The sequence below is a fragment of the Mobula hypostoma genome, chromosome 6 (genome assembly GCF_963921235.1).
Source record: "Mobula hypostoma chromosome 6, sMobHyp1.1, whole genome shotgun sequence".
Lineage (NCBI taxonomy): Eukaryota > Metazoa > Chordata > Chondrichthyes > Myliobatiformes > Myliobatidae > Mobula > Mobula hypostoma.
Window position 1 is genome coordinate 127,580,119 of NC_086102.1, and position 18,814 is coordinate 127,598,932.

General features: G+C 41.2%; 1 protein-coding gene across 6 annotated transcripts in view; it reads right to left on the reverse strand.

The window, feature by feature from the left end:
- The window catches only part of LOC134348378 (trafficking kinesin-binding protein 2-like), a 106,933-nt gene that overhangs the window by 68,830 nt on the left and 19,289 nt on the right, over positions 1-18,814 (reverse strand). For all 6 annotated transcript variants that reach the window (XM_063051647.1, XM_063051651.1, XM_063051648.1 and 3 more), the window contains one exon: positions 8,072-8,266. In XM_063051647.1, the coding sequence (XP_062907717.1) occupies positions 8,072-8,266 (195 nt within the window). The remainder of the gene's footprint in view (positions 1-8,071; positions 8,267-18,814) is intronic.

Here is an 18,814-nt window from a genome sequence, read left to right on the forward strand (position 1 = left end):
CCTTTAACATCTGCCGGACGATGCTGAGGATGTTCTACGAGTCTGTGGTGGCCAGTGCTATCATGTTTGCTGTTGTGTGCTGGGGCAGCAGGCTGAGGGTAGCAGACACCAACAGAATCAACAAACTCATTCGTAAGGCCAGTGATGTTGTGGGGATGGAACTGGACTCTCTCGCGGTGGTGTCTGAAAAGAGGATGCTGTCTAAGTTGCATGCCATCTTGGTCAATGTCCCCCATCCACTACATAATGTACTGGGTGGGCACAGGAGTACATTCAGCCAGAGACTCATTCCACTGAGATGTAGCACTGAGCGTCATAGGATGTCATTCCTGCCTGTGGCCATCAAACTTTACAACTCCTCCCTTGGAGGGTCAGACACCCTGTGCCGATAGGCTAGTCCTGGACTTATTTCATAATTTACTGGCATAATTTACATATTACTATTTAACTATTTATGGTTCTATGACTATTTATTATTTATGGTGCAACTGTAACAAAAACCAATTTCCCCCGGGATCAATAAAGTATGACTATGACTATTTAACTGCCCTTCCTTTCATTATAATCACTGTAAATATAATAAAAAAAATTAGTTCTTTCCCTATGCAAACAACAGGAATTCTGCAGGTGCTGGAAATTTAAGCAACACACATCAAAGTTGCTGGTGAACGCAGCAGGCCAGGCAGCATCTATAGGAAGAGGTACAGTCGACGTTTCAGGCCGAGAAACGTCGACTGTACCTCTTCCTATAGATGCTGCCTGGCGTTCACCAGCAACTTTGATGTGTGTTGTTTCTTTCCCTATAATTATTTCAGAAGACAATCCGTTTAACAGGCAAATCAAGCTTCCAATATCTATTACTGATACTATGTTTAGCCTTATCAATATTTGTAAAAATCCTTCATTTCAATTTTATTTACATCAATTCAAAAACACCACGTACCTTGATGGTAACCATAAATGTTTAGACACCATTACAAACCAAAATTACATGTCTCTGTTTTTAATGGACACAGTGGCTATGGGCACAAGCTAATAAAATACTGGAACAATGAAACATTGCAAGCACCTTAAAATGACAATGTGAACTCCAGGCCATCTGAAAATGTTGTTGATGTAAATGCACATGCACTTATAGTCTACTCACAGATGGGGCAGGAACCAGCATATAAATACAATGAGCTTAACTGAGTTAAAAATTAATTGGTTATTGTTTAGTTTTAAAGAAAGTGTTAGATAAGGTCCCTCCATGTAGGCAAATGAACAACAATGAAAATGATGAAAAATAAGGGATGCTCTTCTCCTCTTTTGCCTCCAAAAAGTGTGTCACAGCATAGTGAAAGGCCAAACATCAGCACAGTTGCTGATTGCGAAGTACAAATAAATTACAGAATGTACTTCACAGCAGTTAAGAAATCCTTGTTACAGAATACGTTGCGATGCACAAATTGTTCTAATTTTGGAAAGCTGATTCTCTATAGCCCCCAGGCAATGAAACAAATCCTCCAATAGGTCACTCATGATACCATACACTATTCTCATCACTGACTAATGTCTACCTTAAATTGAAGTGCAATTGATAGCTTTGTAACCACCACATTCCAGTGATTGACATAATTCTAATGACCTCATCTGAGCAGTTTCGAAGGAGTGCTGCAAATTAATTTCGAAGTAAGATTAAGTTCTAAGTATGGCAGTGACCACCCTAGTCTTGGTGGGAACACTTCAACATACCAATTCTAAGTTGAATGAGTGCACTGTCCCACACTTCCCAGTTCCCTAAACCCCAATATACACATTATTTTAGTGCACCCGTGGCTGACAAGGGAAATTAGGGATAGTATCAATTCCAAAGAAGAAACATACAAATTAGCTAGAAAAAGTGGCACACCTGAGGACTGGGAGAAATTCAGAGTCCAGCAGAGGAGGACAAAGGGCTTAATTAGGAAAGGGAAAAAAAATTGAGAGAAAGCTGGCAGGGAACATAAAAACTGACTGTAACAGCTTTTATACATATGTGAAAAGAAAAAGATTGGTTAAGACAAATGTAGGTCTCTTACAGTCAGAAACAGGTGAATTGATCATGGGGAACAAGGACATGGCAGACCAATTGAATAACTACTTTGGTTGTCTTCAGTAAGGAGGACATAGATAATCTTCCGGAAATAGTAGGGGACCGAGGGTCTAGTGAGATGGAGGAACTGAGGGAAATACATGTTAGTAGGGAAGTGGTGTTAGGTAAATCAAAGGGATTAAAGGCAGATAAATCCCCAGGGCCAGATGGTCTGCACCCCAGAGTGCTTAAGGAAGTAGCCCAAGAAATAGTGGATGCATTAGTGATAATTTTTCAAAACTCTTTAGATTCTGGATTAGTTCCTGAGGATTGGAGGGTGGCTAATGTAACCCTGCTTTTTAAAAAAGGAGGGAGAGAGAAACCGGGGAATTATAGACCGGTAAGCCTGACGTCGGTGGTGGGGAAAATGCTAGAGTCAATTATCAAAGATGTGATAACAGCACATTTGGAAAGCGGTGAAATCATCGGACAAAGTCAGCATGGATTTGTGAAAGGAAAATCATATCTGACAAATCTCATAGAATTTTTTGAGGATGTAACTAGTAGAGTGTATGGGGAGAACCAGTGGATGTGGTATATTTGGATTTTCAAAAGGCTTTTGACAAGGTCCCACACAGGAGATTAGTGTGCAAACTTAAAGCACACGGTATTGGGGGTATGGTATTGATGTGGATAGAGAACTGGTTGGCAGACAGGAAACAAAGAGTGGGAATAAACGGGACCTTTTCAGAATGGCAGGCAGTGACTAGTGGGGTACCGCAAGGCTCAGTGCTGGGACCCCAGTTGTTTACAATATGTATTAACGACTTAGACAAGGGAATTAAAGGCAGCATCTCCAAGTTTGTGGATGACACGAAGCTGGGCGGCAGTGCTAGCTGTGAGGAGGATGCTAAGAGGATGCAGGGTGACTTGGATAGGTTAGGCGAGTGGGCAAATTCATGGCAGATGCAATTTAATGTGGATAAATGTGAGGTTATCCACTTTGGTGGCAAGAACAGGAAAACAGATTATTATCTGAATGGTGGCCAATTAGGAAAAGGGGAGGTGCAACGAGACCTGGGTGTCATTGTACACCAGTCATTGAAAGTGGGCATGCAGGCACAGCAGGCAGTGAAAAAAGTGACTGGTATCCTGGCATTTATAGCAAGAGGATTCGAGTACAGGAGCAGGGAGGTTCTACTGCAGTTGTACAAGGCCTTGGTGAGACCACACCTGGAGTATTGTGCACAGTTTTGGTCCCCTAATCTGAGGAAAGACATTCTTGCCATAGAGGGAGTACAAAGAAGGTTCACCAGATTGATTCCTGGGATGGCAGGACTTTCATATGATGAAAGACTGGATGGACTAGGCTTATGCTGTCTGGAATTTACAAGATTGAGGGAGGGATCTGATTGAAATGTATAAAATTCTAAAGGGATTGGACAGGCTAGATGCAGGAAGATTGTTCTCAATGTTGGGGAAGTCCAGAACGAGGGGTCACAGTTTGAGGATAAAGGGGAAGCGTTTTAGGATCGAGATGAGGAAAAACTTCATCACATAGAGAGTGGTGAATCTCTGGAATTCTCTGCCACAGGAAACAGTTGAGGCCAGTTCACTGGCTATATTTAAGAGGGAGTTAGATATGGCCCTTGTGGCCAAAGGGATCAGGGGGTATGGAGAGAAGACAGGTACAGGGTTCTGAGTTGGATGATCAGCCATGATCGTACTGAATGGCAGTGCAGGCTTGAAGGGCCGAATGGCCTACTCCTGCCCCTATTTTCTATGTTTCTATGTTTTAATAGCCTGCCAGGCAGCAAACGCACAGGGACCCATAGGTTGCACCAGTAGGCTACAGGAAGCAGAGGCAGGCTGAGACGGTTGTAGTGGGAGCACCATTCTGCTTACCTTCAAGCCAGATTCTTACTTAGTGCAACAATGCCATAACTGGAGTGAAGATGCATCATTATACTTCTGAATTTCAGAAGTTTATAATTATGTAGTGTAGTCTTTGCACCTACAAAAGAGACAAATTGCCTGTATTCATGTACTTTCTGCAAGGGGCAACACAAGACTGCAGCGTCACAGAAGGGTAAAGGAGAAGCTGAGGTGGGGAGCTGGGGATGATACTACAGTGGGGGTGGAGGATGGAACTGGAGAAGACTGAAGGTTATAGCAAATTAAGTGTGGATGGGAGGCAGAAGCAGAGGGAGTCACGGGATTTATCACTGATACAAACTTTTTTTTGTTCAATGTGTGCCCTTTCACATAATGATTACATGTTACAGTGTCAGGTTAGGGGAAATAAAACTTACGTTGACTAGAAATCATTTAGTTCTTCCTAGAACCAAAGCTGGCTCAATTTTTCGAGATCACCTTGTGCAACAGTGGGGCCTGCCTCAGTGAAAGCTGCAGCAAGACAAGGGTTTAGATGATGTACTGACAGAGACGGTATACAGGCATCTTATAGTCATCACCCAATCTGAACATGGCCCTTGAAAATCTAGCTCTTCACACAGCCTCTTTGTTCTCCAGTCACTAGGTATTCTAAGACAGGAATGCAAATGAAGGATTACAGAGCACACACTAGTTATGGGACAATTGTTATACTAAATCTAACGTACTACTGGCTTTTATAAGTAGATTATATTAACACCCGAAAAATGCACGGTGATTATACACTCTTTACCTCCCGTTAACGTAAAAATCTAATCAGCCAATCACAGGACAGCAACTTAATGCATAACAGCATGTAGACATGGTCAAGAGTTTCAGTTGTTGTACAGACCAAGCATCAGAATGGGGAAGAAATGTGATGTAAGTGACTTGGACTGCAGAATCATTGTTAGCACAAGATGGGTTGGTTTGGGTATGTCAGAAACAACTGATCTCCTGGGATTTTCATGCAAAACAGTCTCTGGAGCAGAGGATCCCAACCTTTTTTATGCTATGGACCAATACCAATAAGCAAGGGGTCCACGGATCCTAGGTTGGGAACTCCTGCTCTAGAGTTTACAGAAATGGTGCAAAAAAAATATGACCTGACTAGTTCCAGCTGACAAGAATGGGACAATAACTCAAATAACCATGTTACAACAGTTGCTGCAGAAGAGCACCTCTGAGTGCACAACACATTCAACCTTGTAGTGGATAGGCTACAGCAGAAGGCGACCACACTGAGATCTACTCCTGCACCGAATAAGTGGCCACTGAGTGTACATGCAAACAATGGGATTCAGAAATGTACAAAGTTGATACTGGATCAATGTTTGTATGAACATTCTGAGCTGAAGTTTGGTGACAGGGGCTTGTGTTCTCTTTGTGCACAAGTAAAATGCAATTGAGAAATAAGTGCAAGTTGTCAGAGTCTATTTAACTGGCAACAACACATGGCATATGGGACAATAACATCCCTACCAGAAAATGAACTGAAGCACAACCATTTTTTGTTTATATGCACACCTCTCATATTAAGTAGAAGTAAAAGACCCCATGACATTTTGACAACAAAGATGCCCAGTGTGCTACTTGGGCCTAAAATGAGAAGAAATTTACTTAGTCGTGATGGTGAATCTTTGTAATACCCCAATCCAGATAGCTGTGGAGGTACAGTCATGATTGATAGATTTCTGGATATTAAAGAAATTGAGGAACATAGGGATGAAGTGGGCAAATACTTCTTAAAGAGAAGGACCAGTCATTGTAGGGCAGACTCAAGGACCTGAATGACCTGCTTCTATTTTTTTAAATGTTTGTGAGACCTTGCTGTGTGAGAACTGACTGTTGTCCTTTCTGTATAAGGTGAGGGTTTGAGGAGAATACCTATAAGGGTGCACTGCAGCTAGTCACCACAGCTTCTGAGAATTGCAATTGGTTTATTATTATCACATGTACCAAGGTATCGGTACCTTACAATCCATGGTTTCTGGTAACCAGAAGGTCAAGGACAATTGGCAGTTGGAAAGTACTAAAGCTCACAATGACCTGACTTGGAAATCCAATACCTTTCCTTGTTGATACAGTACCTAAACCCTATAGAAAAGTAATAGGGCATCCATAGAGAGTTCATAGCCATCCATCACATTAGTATTTGAGGGTGGGGAGGAATTAGGAATGGTTCGTAAATGTCAGTGACAACTGTATTACATTAATGTTGTTTGCTACTTCCAGTTGGAATTACCAAGAGCAATGCACCTTCGTTGTCATAGTATATAGTGTACAAGTTTATGGAACATGATCTTCTACTTGAATAGAGAGCATGCCTCTTATTTTTTAAAAAGGGAACAATTCACATCAGAAAGTATTCAAGTGAATAGTGAATTGAAACTTGTTTCCGTGTAATGAAAAGGCCTCTACAAGAAATCTCTCTCCTATTCTTAAGCCTTCCATAGGAACAGCAGTTATTCTAAACAACTCACACATCAAATTTGATTGATCTGGTACAATTTCAACATGTGGGGTTACATATGGAAGATGGATGAAAACATTTTAACACAATAAGGCTGTAATCAAAGGAAAACAAGTTTAGTGTATAGTTGCAGCCTAGTTATAGCTTTTTGACAAGTGTGCTTGCCACTAGGGGTCACTAGACTTCATTTATTTGGATTTTGCACCCAGACATTACAGGAAACAGTCCTTGATAATGATCTGTGATCAAAAAAAAATCTGCTCCACTGCAAATTAACTTTGTTGTAAAAGTCAAGGATAGGCACAAGTGATTCAACTAACCTGACACATTTTTGGAAGGAAAAACTACTAAAGCTGGAAATCTGGCATGGTGACCTGCTGAATTTTTATTTTGGATTTGGAAGGATATGGGTTACTTAAAAGGAAAGTCTTGCATTTATATAGCACCTTTAACACTGTTTTCAGAGGGTCCAGGTTAAGTTATGACCAATTAAGTATTTCTGAAGTGGAGACATCATAGTAACACTGAAAAGTGTGGCAGTGAATTTACAAACAGCAATCTCTCACTGACTTCAATGTGATAATAAACAGATATGATACTGTTTGGCAAATACTGGATAGGATTATCTAATCCTACCCTGCTTGTCATCAAATAGGTTAACGGGATCTTGCAGACTTAATGGTAAATGGATATTTACCAGAAATTTTAAAAATTCCATATACATGCACATGCAACAATTGAGTTCTTGTCATCAGCTACATTTAATTCTGAATGCATTTTATCACCACCAGATTAGATCGTTTTAGATTGCTTCCAATACTATAGCAATCCCAAAAAAATTTTATCAATACTTTTTATGATGGACAGACTAAATAGGGTTAGTATAAAAGACAATTAGAGCACAAGTAAATACTAAGCAGACAGCAGAAAGAGATAATTAACAGTTTAATTCAGATAGACAAGTCATGGCTCCATTCTGCATCAGCCTGCTGGCTTTGCACAAAAAAGGTACACGGTATCAGGTCCAACGTCATGAAGAAGTTTACGACGCTACAGCAAGAAATGGTGTTAAGATATTTGAAAGCAATGCAAAACAACTTATTTTCTGATGGTTTCTTTAGCCCCAAAACAACCAGCTGACAAAATCAATGCATTAGTGAGGTGGAAATGTAAAGGTGCCATCTTTCTAATAAAGTATTGTGGCAATCCCAGAGAATATAAAAGTTCCCATGATGAAGTCTTTACCTAGCTACAAGGAATTACACAGTCACTATCAAATCATTTGTGTGATTCTAAATGCTAAAATATAGTCGATTATTATATACTTCAATCCTTCAGATAAATATCATTGGTTTTAAACTGCTTTAAGAAGTCATAAGGAACACTTTATAACTCAACACCCTCCAGTGCAACAAAGGTTAGTTTGTTTCGTGTGCATGCAATAATTATGATCACCCCCAAATTTGAGAGGTGAGAAACATACTGTAACTTGGAAGCTAGGTTAGAAAAAGAATGTTATTGACTTAATTCTTCCCCCACAAGATGAGTTATTTGTCTTTTAAACTGACACAATAAATCATTCAATGAAAAGTTACTATGACCAGGTCACTTACTCATGTAACGGAAGGCCTCCTCAGCCTGGGTGGGAGAAAGCCCACCAGATGCATGTTCAGGATGCTCAGAGGTCTGCTCCCAGTCCTCGTTCTGATAGAAGTAGAGCGAGTCTGCTCGCAGGTGATACTGGGGCAGCTGGTCTTCAATCAAGCTCACAAGTTCTACCTCAGGCAACTCCTCACTGCTGCACACATCTGGTAACAGGAACAGAAACTTATCAGGGGTATCTCATCACATTAAGCAAAGTCGTAATTTCACATTTCATGCAAAGATGCATGTCCACAGAACCTGACCTTTTTGATATAAAAAAAATCCAGGAAAATGATTAAATTCATAAACATATGGATAGAAAATATCCAGACAGAAAACTTCAGGTAATTTTTTTTTCAGGTTTAAGACAGGAAATGAGGATAATTCAGGAATTTATCAGTGAGCCCTATACAAGTGGCATGGAAGCTATTAGAAATGATTCTTTGACATAGGATTTACATACATTTGGAAAAACATGGCTTCACTAGGGACAGCCAACACAGCTTTGTGCATGACAGGTCACATCTTACAGGCTTCGATTTTTTTTTGAAGAGGTAACAAAGGTGATTGATGAGGATAGGACAGTGGATGTTCTCTATATGGACCTTAAGGCATTTGACAATGTGCTTCACGACAGCCTGTTCCAGCAGATTAAGGAGTTTCAGAATGGAGATGAGGAGGAATTTCTTCAGCCAGAGAGTGGTGAATCTGTGTCATTATTTGCCACAGGCAGTTGCAGAGGCCAAGTCTTTATGCATATTTAAGGTTGATAGATTCTCGATTGGTCAAGGCATGAAGGGATATGGGGAAAAAGCAGGAGATTGAGGCTGAGAGTAAAACTGGATCAGCCATGATGAAATGGTGGAGCAGACTCGACGGATCAAATGGCCTAATTCTGTTCCTATATCTAATGGTCTTGAGAAGTATGTGATCCACAGTGACTTGGTAATTTGGATTTAGGGTAGGCTTATCCATAGAAGACAGAGGGTAATGATGGAAGGATGCTATTCTGGCTGGAGGTTAATAACCACTGTTGTTCCATAGGTATCAAAGCTGGGCCTCTGTTTATGACGTATGTAAAACATTTGGATGAACATATAGATGGGTGCATTAGTAAGCTTGCAGACAAGACAAAGAATAATAGGGTTGTGGACAGTGTAGAGGGATATTAAAGAATATAGCAGAATAGAAATCAGTTACAGAAATGGACAGAGAAATGGCAGATGGGACTTAATGGAAGCAAATGTGAAGCATCTAATGTAAAGTAAAAGTATACAGTTAATCACATCAAAGTTGCTGGTGAACGCAGCAGGCCAGGCAGCATCTCTAGGAAGAGGTACAGTCGACGTTTCAGGCCGAGACCCTTCGTCAGGACTAACTGAAGGAAGAATGAGTAAGAGATTTGAAAGTTGGAGGGGGAGGGGGAGATCCAAAATGATAGGAGAAGACAGGAGGGGGAGGGATGGAGCCAAGAGCTGGTCGGGTGATTGGCAAAGGGGATACGAGAGGATCATGGGACAGGAGGTCCGGGAAGAAAGACGGGGAGGGGGACGACCCAGAGGATGGGCAAGGGGTATATTCAGAGGGACAGAGGGAGAAAAAAAGAGAGTGAGAGAAAGAATGTGTGTATAAAAATAAGTAACGGATGGGGTACGAGGGGGAGGTGGGGCATTAGCGAAAGTTAGAGAAGTCGATGTTCATGCCATCAGGTTGGAGGCTACCCAGACAGAACCGTCTGGGTAGCCTCCAACCTGATGGCATGAACATCGACTTCTCTAACTTCCGCTAATGCCCCACCTCCCCCTCGTACCCCATCGACTTCTCTAACTTCCGCTAATGCCCCACTTCCCCCTCGTACCCCATCCGTTATTTATTTTTATACACACATTCTTTCTCTCACTCTTTTTCTCCCTCTGTCCCTCTGAATATACCCCTTGCCCATCCTCTGGGTCCCCCCCCCCCCCCGTCTTTCTTCCCGGACCTCCTGTCCCATGATCCTCTCGTATCCCTTTTGCCTATCACCTGTCCAGTTCTTGGCTCCATCCCTCCCCCTCCTGTCTTCTCCTATCATTTTGGATCTCCCCCTCCCCCTCCAACTTTCAAATCTCTTACTCACTCTTCCTTCAGTCAGTCCTGACGAAGGGTCTCGGCCTGAAACGTCAACTGTACCTCTTCCTAGAGATGCTGCCTGGCCTGCTGCGTTCACCAGCAACTTTGATGTGTGTTGCTTGAATTTCCAGCATCTGCAGAATTCCTGTTGTTTGAGTATACAGTTAATGACAGGATCCTTAATAGCATTGATGTATAGAGGGATCCTGGGGTCCAAGTCCACAGCTTATCGAAAGTGGTCATGTAAATCCAACAGCATAGCAAAAAAAAAAGGTGGAAAGCATACTTGCCCTAATGATCAGGAAGTTACGTTGCAGGTTTATAAAACTCTGGTTAGGTCACATCTGGTTCCCACATTGCAGGAATGACGAGGAGATTTTAGAAAGGGTGCAGAAAAGGTTTACCAGGATGCTGTGTGGATTAGAAAGCATGAGCACTACCAGCAGCATCCCTGTTCAGTTCGCAAGGTGGACATCATCTTCCAGATGCTTCTCAAATTAAGTCTAGGTACATTGTAATCCTTGGGACTCAGCTCTGCTCCAAGGTTATACTTTAACTTGACTTCCGCCACCCCCCCCCCCACCACCACTAAGAGAGAGAACCAGTAAATGTTTTGTAAATCAATTTAGACACCAAATTATAAGTGTTACAAAAATATCCCATACAAAAGGGGTACATTTTAAAAATGACTGTTGGAAAGTATAGGGAGAATGTCAGAGGTTTTTCTTAAAACAGAAGTGTATATGTGGAATACGCAGTAAGGGATAGTGGTAGAAGCAGATAAATCAGGAACAGTTAATAAACTCTTAGATTGGCACATGCATGATAGAAAAATGGAGGACTGTCCTGGAGGGAAGGGTTAGATTGATAAAGAGTAGATTATAAGGCTGGCACCATATTATAAGGTAGAGTATAAGGTTGAAGGGTCTGTACTATGTTGTAATATTCTGTGTTTTAAAGGGTTAATAGAACGAAGTTCGTCACCTTCAACACAAATAATTATTCCACAGTAAAAAAAAAGGATCTTATTTTATAGATTGCTACTATCTATGCTTATTATGCAAGGTGTACATTTATCCCCCGTCATTGTATGCCCTAAAGCTTGTCATGTTGATCATTATTTGGTAAGGGTACTACCACAGTGTGTACTACAGGTCCCAGAACTTAAATCCAGCAAAGAAAGTGGCAAATAGTTGGGCGTTTATCAGGAGAAAAAAATATGAAAGACTGGATTAATCTTCGCTTGTAAAGGTAATGTTGATCAGCAATGATGATTGCATTGAATGCCAAGTGTATAAAATTGGACATGTTCCTGTTGTAAATGCTTACAGATTAATCAAATTTAAATTCCCAGGTCTGGATCAACAGCACAAATCCCTGGATTACTGTTCTATTTTTCAAACTGTCTAGAAAAATTCTTCCTCCAATAATCAAGGATGATTATACTCCTGACTTACTCTAATTTAATACACTGATATAGTTGCTGCAGATTGTTGATGTTACCAATTTCTTCTCACTGAGAATCTGGTTAAAGATCAAAACATCATTGCAAGATACATACAGCTGAAGTCAGAAGTTTACATACACCTTAGCCAAATACATTTAAACTCAGTTTTTCCACAATTCCTGACATTTAATCCTAGAAAACATTCCCTATCTTAGGTCAGTTAGGATCACTACTTTATTTTAAGGATGTGAAATGTCAGAATAATAGTAGAGAGAATGACTTATTTCAGCTTTTATTTCTTCCATCACTTTCCCAGTGGGTCAGAAGTTTACATACACTTTGATAGTATTTGGTAGCATTGCCTTAAATTGTTTAACTTGGGTCTAACATTTTGGGTGGCCTTCCACAAGCTTCTCACAGTAAATTGCTGGAATTTTGTTCCATTCCTCCAGACAGAACTGGTGTAACTTGAGTCAGGTTTGTAGGCCTCCTTGCTCGAACGTGCTTTTTCAGTTCTGTCCACAAACCTTCTATCGGATTGAGGTCAGAAAATGATAGCAAGTCTGGTTCATCCTTGGGAGCAATTTCCAAACGCCTGAAGGTACCACATTCATCTGTACAAACAATAGTAAGCAAGTATAAACACCATGGGACCACGCAGCCGTCATACCGCTCAGGAAGGAGAGGCATTCTGTCTCCTAGAGATTAACGTACTTTGGCGCAAAAAGTGCAAATCAATCCCAGAACAACAGCAAAGGACCTTGTGAAGATGCTGGAGGAAACAGGTAAACAAGAATCCACAGTAAAACAAGTCCTATATCGACATAACCTGAAAGGCTGCTCAGCAAGGAAGAAGCCACTGCTCCAAAACCGCCATAAAAAAGACAGACTACAGTTGGCAAAGGTCTTACTTTTTGGAGAAATGTCTTCTGGTCTGATGAAACAAAAATTGAACTGTTTGGCCATAATGACCATCATTCTGTTTGGAGGAAAAAGGGTGAGGCTTGCAAGCCGAAGAACACCATCCCAACTGTGAAACATGGGGGTGGCAGCATCATGTTGTGGGGGTGCTTTGCTGCAGGAGGGACTGGTGCACTTCACAAAATAGATGGCATCATGAGGAAGGAAAGTTATGTGGATATATTGAAGCAACATCTCAAGACATCAGCCAGGAAGCTAAAGCTCAATCGCAAATGGGCCTTCCAGAGAAGACAAATGATCTCTCAGGAGAGACTGAGCCAGCTTATGAGAGCACAATCAAATTATTCCAACTTCCATGACCTCTCCTCCTAGCCTTGCAAACTATTTTCTTTCAATTACTTATTCAGTGCCAATATCAAATGTAGCCACAATATCCCTTGGGTGCTGTACTCCAGATTCCAACCACAAGCTGCTCTTTTGCCAATCACCTTGTCTCTATGTCCTCTGGTGTTTGACCTTTCTGCTAATTGGAACATTGCACTTAATGCTGTGATTTTTGATAACTATTTTGATAATCACAGAGGCCTCTCAATTAACACCAAGAAGACAGAAAGCATGGTCATCTCCAGAAAGACAAACATCCCACAATGTGTGATCAAGATCAGAAATACAAACATCAAACAAGTCAACAAATTCAGATACCTTGGCAGCCTAATAACAAGTAATGGCAGGTGCGACACAGATATCAAATACAGAATAGCAATGACGAAAGAAGCTTTCCAAAAAATGAAGACCATATCAACAGACAGAAAGATGAGCATCTACACTAAAAACAGAATACAGCAGTGCTACATTTATTCTATCCTGACTTATGGAAGTGAATGCTGGACCATTTCCCCAGCAATGGAAAAGAGACTAGAAGCTAGAAGCAGCTGAATTATGGTTCTACAGGAGAACGTTAAAAATATCATGGACCACACACAGATCAAATGAAGAAGTTCTCAGAAGAGCCCAAGCAGTTCGAGCACTCATACCAACAATAAGAGAAAGACAACTCAGATTCCTAGGACACATCATGCGGAAAGATGAGCTAGAAAAACTCATGCTCTCTGGAAAGATCGAAGGGAGCAAACCGAGAGGAAGACCTTGGCTTATGTAAATCAAAAGCCTAGCCAGGTGGTTACACATCGAGGAAATGGAAGTCATCCAAAGAACGAAGGACAGATCTATATGGAAAACCATGGTCATCAACATCCGCATTGGATATGGTACCTAGACAGACAGACAGATCAAATTTCACTTCAAACACCTCTGTTCCAAGGAGAGAATAGCTTTGGCTTCCTTAGTTTATTTGATAACTAAAATCACTTATTCCTGATATCAATCTAATAAATCTCCTCTGTACCCCTTCTTTGGTTCTTCCTTGAAATCTGGTGTCCAGAGCCTTAAACAAAATGCTTACTGTGCCAAACTAGTGTTTTCCATTAGCTCATCATGACACTCTTGCCTGGTGTCATTTTGAAAGCATATTATCTCAAATTTCTTTTAAACTATTTTTTCCAACCTGCCCTATTAATTTCAACCATTTATGTACATACACTCACACTCAGTAGGAACTATATTAGGTATGCCCATACACCTGCTTATTAACGCAACTATCTAATCAGCCAATAATGACCTATCACCACAATAGGTCAATGGCAGATGCAAGTTCAATGGCAGATGCAATCTCAATGGCTCTCCACACAGTTTTAGACCACTTGAACAACACAAACATCTATGTCAGGATGCTGTTCATCGACTACAGTTCAGCATTTAATACCATCATTCCCACAATCCTGATTGAGAAGTTGCAGAACCTGGGCCTCTGTACCTCCCTCGGCAACTGGATCCTCCATTTCCTAACCAGAAGACCACAATCTGTGCAGATTGGTGATAACATATCTTGCTGAGGATCAATGCTGGTGCACTTCAGGGATGTGTGCTTAGCCCACTGCTCTACTCTCTGTATACAGATGACTGTGGACTAGGCACAGCTCAAATACGATCTATAAATTTGCTGACGATACAACCATTGTTGGTAGAATCTCAGGTAGTGATGAGAGGGCGTACAGGAGTGAGATATGCCAACTAGTGGAGTGAGTGCCAGGTTGTTGCTGTGGCACCAATGTCAGTAAGATGAAAGAGCTGATTGTGGACTTCAGGAAGGGTAAGACGAAGGAACACATACCAATCCTCAGAAGTGGAGAGAGTGAGCAGCTTCAAGTTCCTAGGGGTGAAGATCTCTAAGGATCTAACCTGGTCCCAACATATCAATGTAGTTATAAAGAAGGCAAGACAGCAGCTATACTTCATTAGGAGTTTGAAGAGATTTGGCATGTTAATAAATACAATCAAAAACTTGTACCATGGAGAGCATTCTGACAGGCTGCATCACTGTCTGGTATGGAAGGGCTACTGCACAGGACCAAAAGAAGCTGCAGAAGGTTGTAAATCTAGTCAGCTCCATTTTGGCTACTACTCTACAAAGTACCCAGGACATCTTTAGGGAGCGGTGTCTCAGAAAGGCATCGTCCATTATTAAGGACCTCCAGCACCCAGGGCATGCCCTTTTCTCACTGTTACCATCAGGTAGGAGGTACAGAACCCTGAAGGCACACACTCAGCGATTCAGAAACAGCTTCTTCCCCTCTGCCATCTGATTCCTAAGTGGACATTGAATCTTTGGACACTACCTCACGTTATTTTTTAAATATACAGTATTTCTGTTTTTGTATATTTTTTAAAAAATCTATTCAAAATATGTAATTGATTTACTTGTTTATTATTTTTTTTTTTCTCTGCTAGATTATGTATTGCATTGAACTGCTGCTAAGTTAACAAATTTTACATTACATGCCAGTGATAATAAACCTGATTCTGATGTAGCAGCAACTCAATGCATAAAAGCATGTAGACATGGTTAAGAGGTTCAGCTGTTGTTGAAACCAAACATCAGAATGGGGAAGAAATGTGATCAAAGCGATTTTAACTGTGGAATGATTGAATTGTTGGGTAGCATGGTCTAAGCCCCGGAGCTGGTCCTGGCGTGAGGTACAATTCTCTGATTAGACAATTTAAACGCCAGCCCAGATCGGAGGTGAGGGCCTCTCTATAATATTTTACTCTTCTCTCCAGGATATCGGTGCCTTTCACCGTTCCGTTGTTTGGACAATTTATATGCCAGCCCAGATAGACTGAAAAGACAGGGCATTAGGATCTGATCTGGGCCGAGAGCTGATTCCACTTGTTCTCCACAATGGTAATCTCTATTGCACTGTGGCTATGAAGACAGTCCTGGCTGCTGTGCTATGTGTCCGCTAATATGATGAGCTGATAGGCGAGTCTTTGGGCCTACTCGGGCTTCTCCAGGGTTCAGATCTGAAGACTCCATTTTGATTCAGATTGCAGTTGCTCTCTTCATTTGTTTATGATTGATTTGCATTTTTTCCTTTCTCTTGCCCATTGAGAGTTGCTCTTTGATTTTTATTCTTTTTTTTCTTTAATAGGGTTATTTCACGTTTCCTGCTTTGTGGCTACCTGTGAGCAAGCAAATCTCAAAGTTGTATAATTTATACCTTCTTTAATAATAAATGTACTTGAAGCTTTGAATGATTGCTGGTGCCAGATGGGGTGGTTTGACCGTCTCAGAAACTGCTGATCTCCTGGGATTTCACAGACAACAGTCTCTAGAGTTTACAGAAAATGGTGGGAAAAACAAAAAACATCCAGCAAGTGGCAGTAATGTGGGTGGAAACCCCTTTTTAAATGGGAGAGGTTGATGAAGTATGTAAAAGGATTAACATTTCGTTAAACAATAGCAGCTTGTTTTTCTGAACGAAACCGCTGATGGTCAACATATACGCTAAGCCATACTGAGCCATATTTCTTCTTGAAGGTAGCTAGCTAGCGTTTCAGGATGCTTATCTCCTTGTGCACTCATGTGTAGAGACAGGACCACTCTAGCCTGTTTCTGTATGTTCTGTCCATTATGCCTATTTTGTAATGTGTCTTTTGGGGGTGTCATGTAGTGGATAACTTTGACTCCAGCCTGTCTTATGTGGGGGGGGGGGGGTATCTGAACAAATATATCTGTGTTGTTAAGGGAACTGTTAGTTAGTTTGGTGGATCGGGCAGGAACAGTCACAGGTAGACTGTTCCTGTTTGAGCGACTAACTGAATAAGCCCCGGGTGCTTTGAATAGAGTTTGTACTTATACAGTGACTTTATCCGGATTCGACTTCCATAAGTTCGGAGAATAGCCAGACTGGTTCAAGCTGACAGGAGGGAGACAGTAACTCAAATAACCATGCACAACAGTGGTGTGCAAAAGAGCATCTCTAAATGCACGACACCATAGAAACCATAGAAACTACAGCACAGAAACAGGCCTTTTGGCCCTTCTTGGCTATGCCGAACCATTTTCTGCCTAGTCCCACTGACCTACACACGGACCATATCCCTCCATACACCTCCCATCCATGTATCTGTCCAATTTATTCTCAAATGTTAAAAAAGAACCCGCATTTACCACTTCATCTGGCAGCTCATTCCATACTCCCACCACTCTCCGTGTGAAGAAGCCCCCCCTAATGTTCCCTTTAAACTTTTCCCCCCTCACCCTTAACCCATGTCCTCTGGTTTTTTTCTCCCCTTGCCTCAGTGGAAAAAGCCTGCTTGCATTCACTCTATCTATACCTATCATAATTTTATATACCTCTATCAAATCTCCCCTCATTCTTCTACGCCCCAGGGAATAAAGTCCTAACCTATTCAACCTTTCTCTGTAACTCAGTTTCTCAAGTCCCAGCAACATCCTTGTAAACCTTCTCTGCACTCTTTCAACCTTATTTATATCCTTCCTGTAATTTGGTGGCCAAAACTGCACACAATACTCCAGATTCGGCCTCACCAATGCCTTATACAACCTCATCATAACATTCCAGCTCTTACACTCAATACTTTGATTAATAAAGGCCAATGTACCAAAAGCTCTCTTTACAACCCTATCTACCTGTGACGCTACTTTTAGGGAATTTTGTATCTGTATTCCCAGATCCCTCTGTTCCACTGCACTCCTCAGTGCCTTACCATTAACCCTGTATGTTCTACCTTGGTTTGTCCTTCCAACGTGCAATACCTCACACTTGTCTGTATTAAACTCCATCTGCCATTTTTCAGCCCATTTTTCCAGCTGGTCCAAGTCCCTCTGCAGGCTCTGAAAACCTTCCTCACTGTCTACTACACCTCCAATCTTTGTATCATCAGCAAACTTGCCGATCCAATTTACCACATTATCATCCAGATCATTGATATAGATGACAAATAACAATGGACCCAGCACTGATCCCTGTGGCACACCACTAGTCACAGGCCTCCACTCGGAGAAGCAATTCTCTACTACCACTCTTCGGCTTCTTCCATTGAGCCAATGTCTTATCCAATTTACCACCTCTCCATGTATACCTAGCAACTGAATTTTCCTAACTAACCTCCCATGTGGGACCTTGTCAAAGGCCTTACTGAAGTCCATGTAGACAATATCCACTGCCTTCCCTTCATCCACTTTCTTGGTAACCTCCTCGAAAAACTCCAATAGATTGGTCAAACATGACCTACCATGCACAAAGCCTTAAAGTGGATGGACTACAGCAGCAGAGGACTAAGAATTTACGTTCAGTGGCCACTTTATTAGGTACAAGAGGTATCTAATAATGTAACCACTGTGTACTGTGCATCTCAAGATTGTTCCCATAGCCCTTTTAGAACACATTTCTGCTTTAAGTTTTAACTACCATAATATTTGCCCATTAGATCAGCCCAATTTCATCTCTGAAATCTCCTCACTGTTGATGGTGCTTCTAAGTTTTATAAAGCTCAAGTCATGAAGTGTTAAGAAAACTAATGGGGAACACCACCGGTACAGACAAAAACAACTATTTGCTACTTGTCTTACCTTTAGTATTTATGCTCTTCTGTTCTCCTACAGATTTCAATTTCACTACTAGCCTAATGTACAACACTTTGTAAAATAGTTCCTGAGAATTCATCTACATCATAGAAATAGCATTTCCCTCACTAAACATGTTATCTCACTAAAAAAAAATCTATCAAGTCAACTGAATGTAATTTGCCTTTTACAAATTCATGATGAAGTTCGTTAATCAATCCAAGTGACTACTTGCCCTGATCTGGG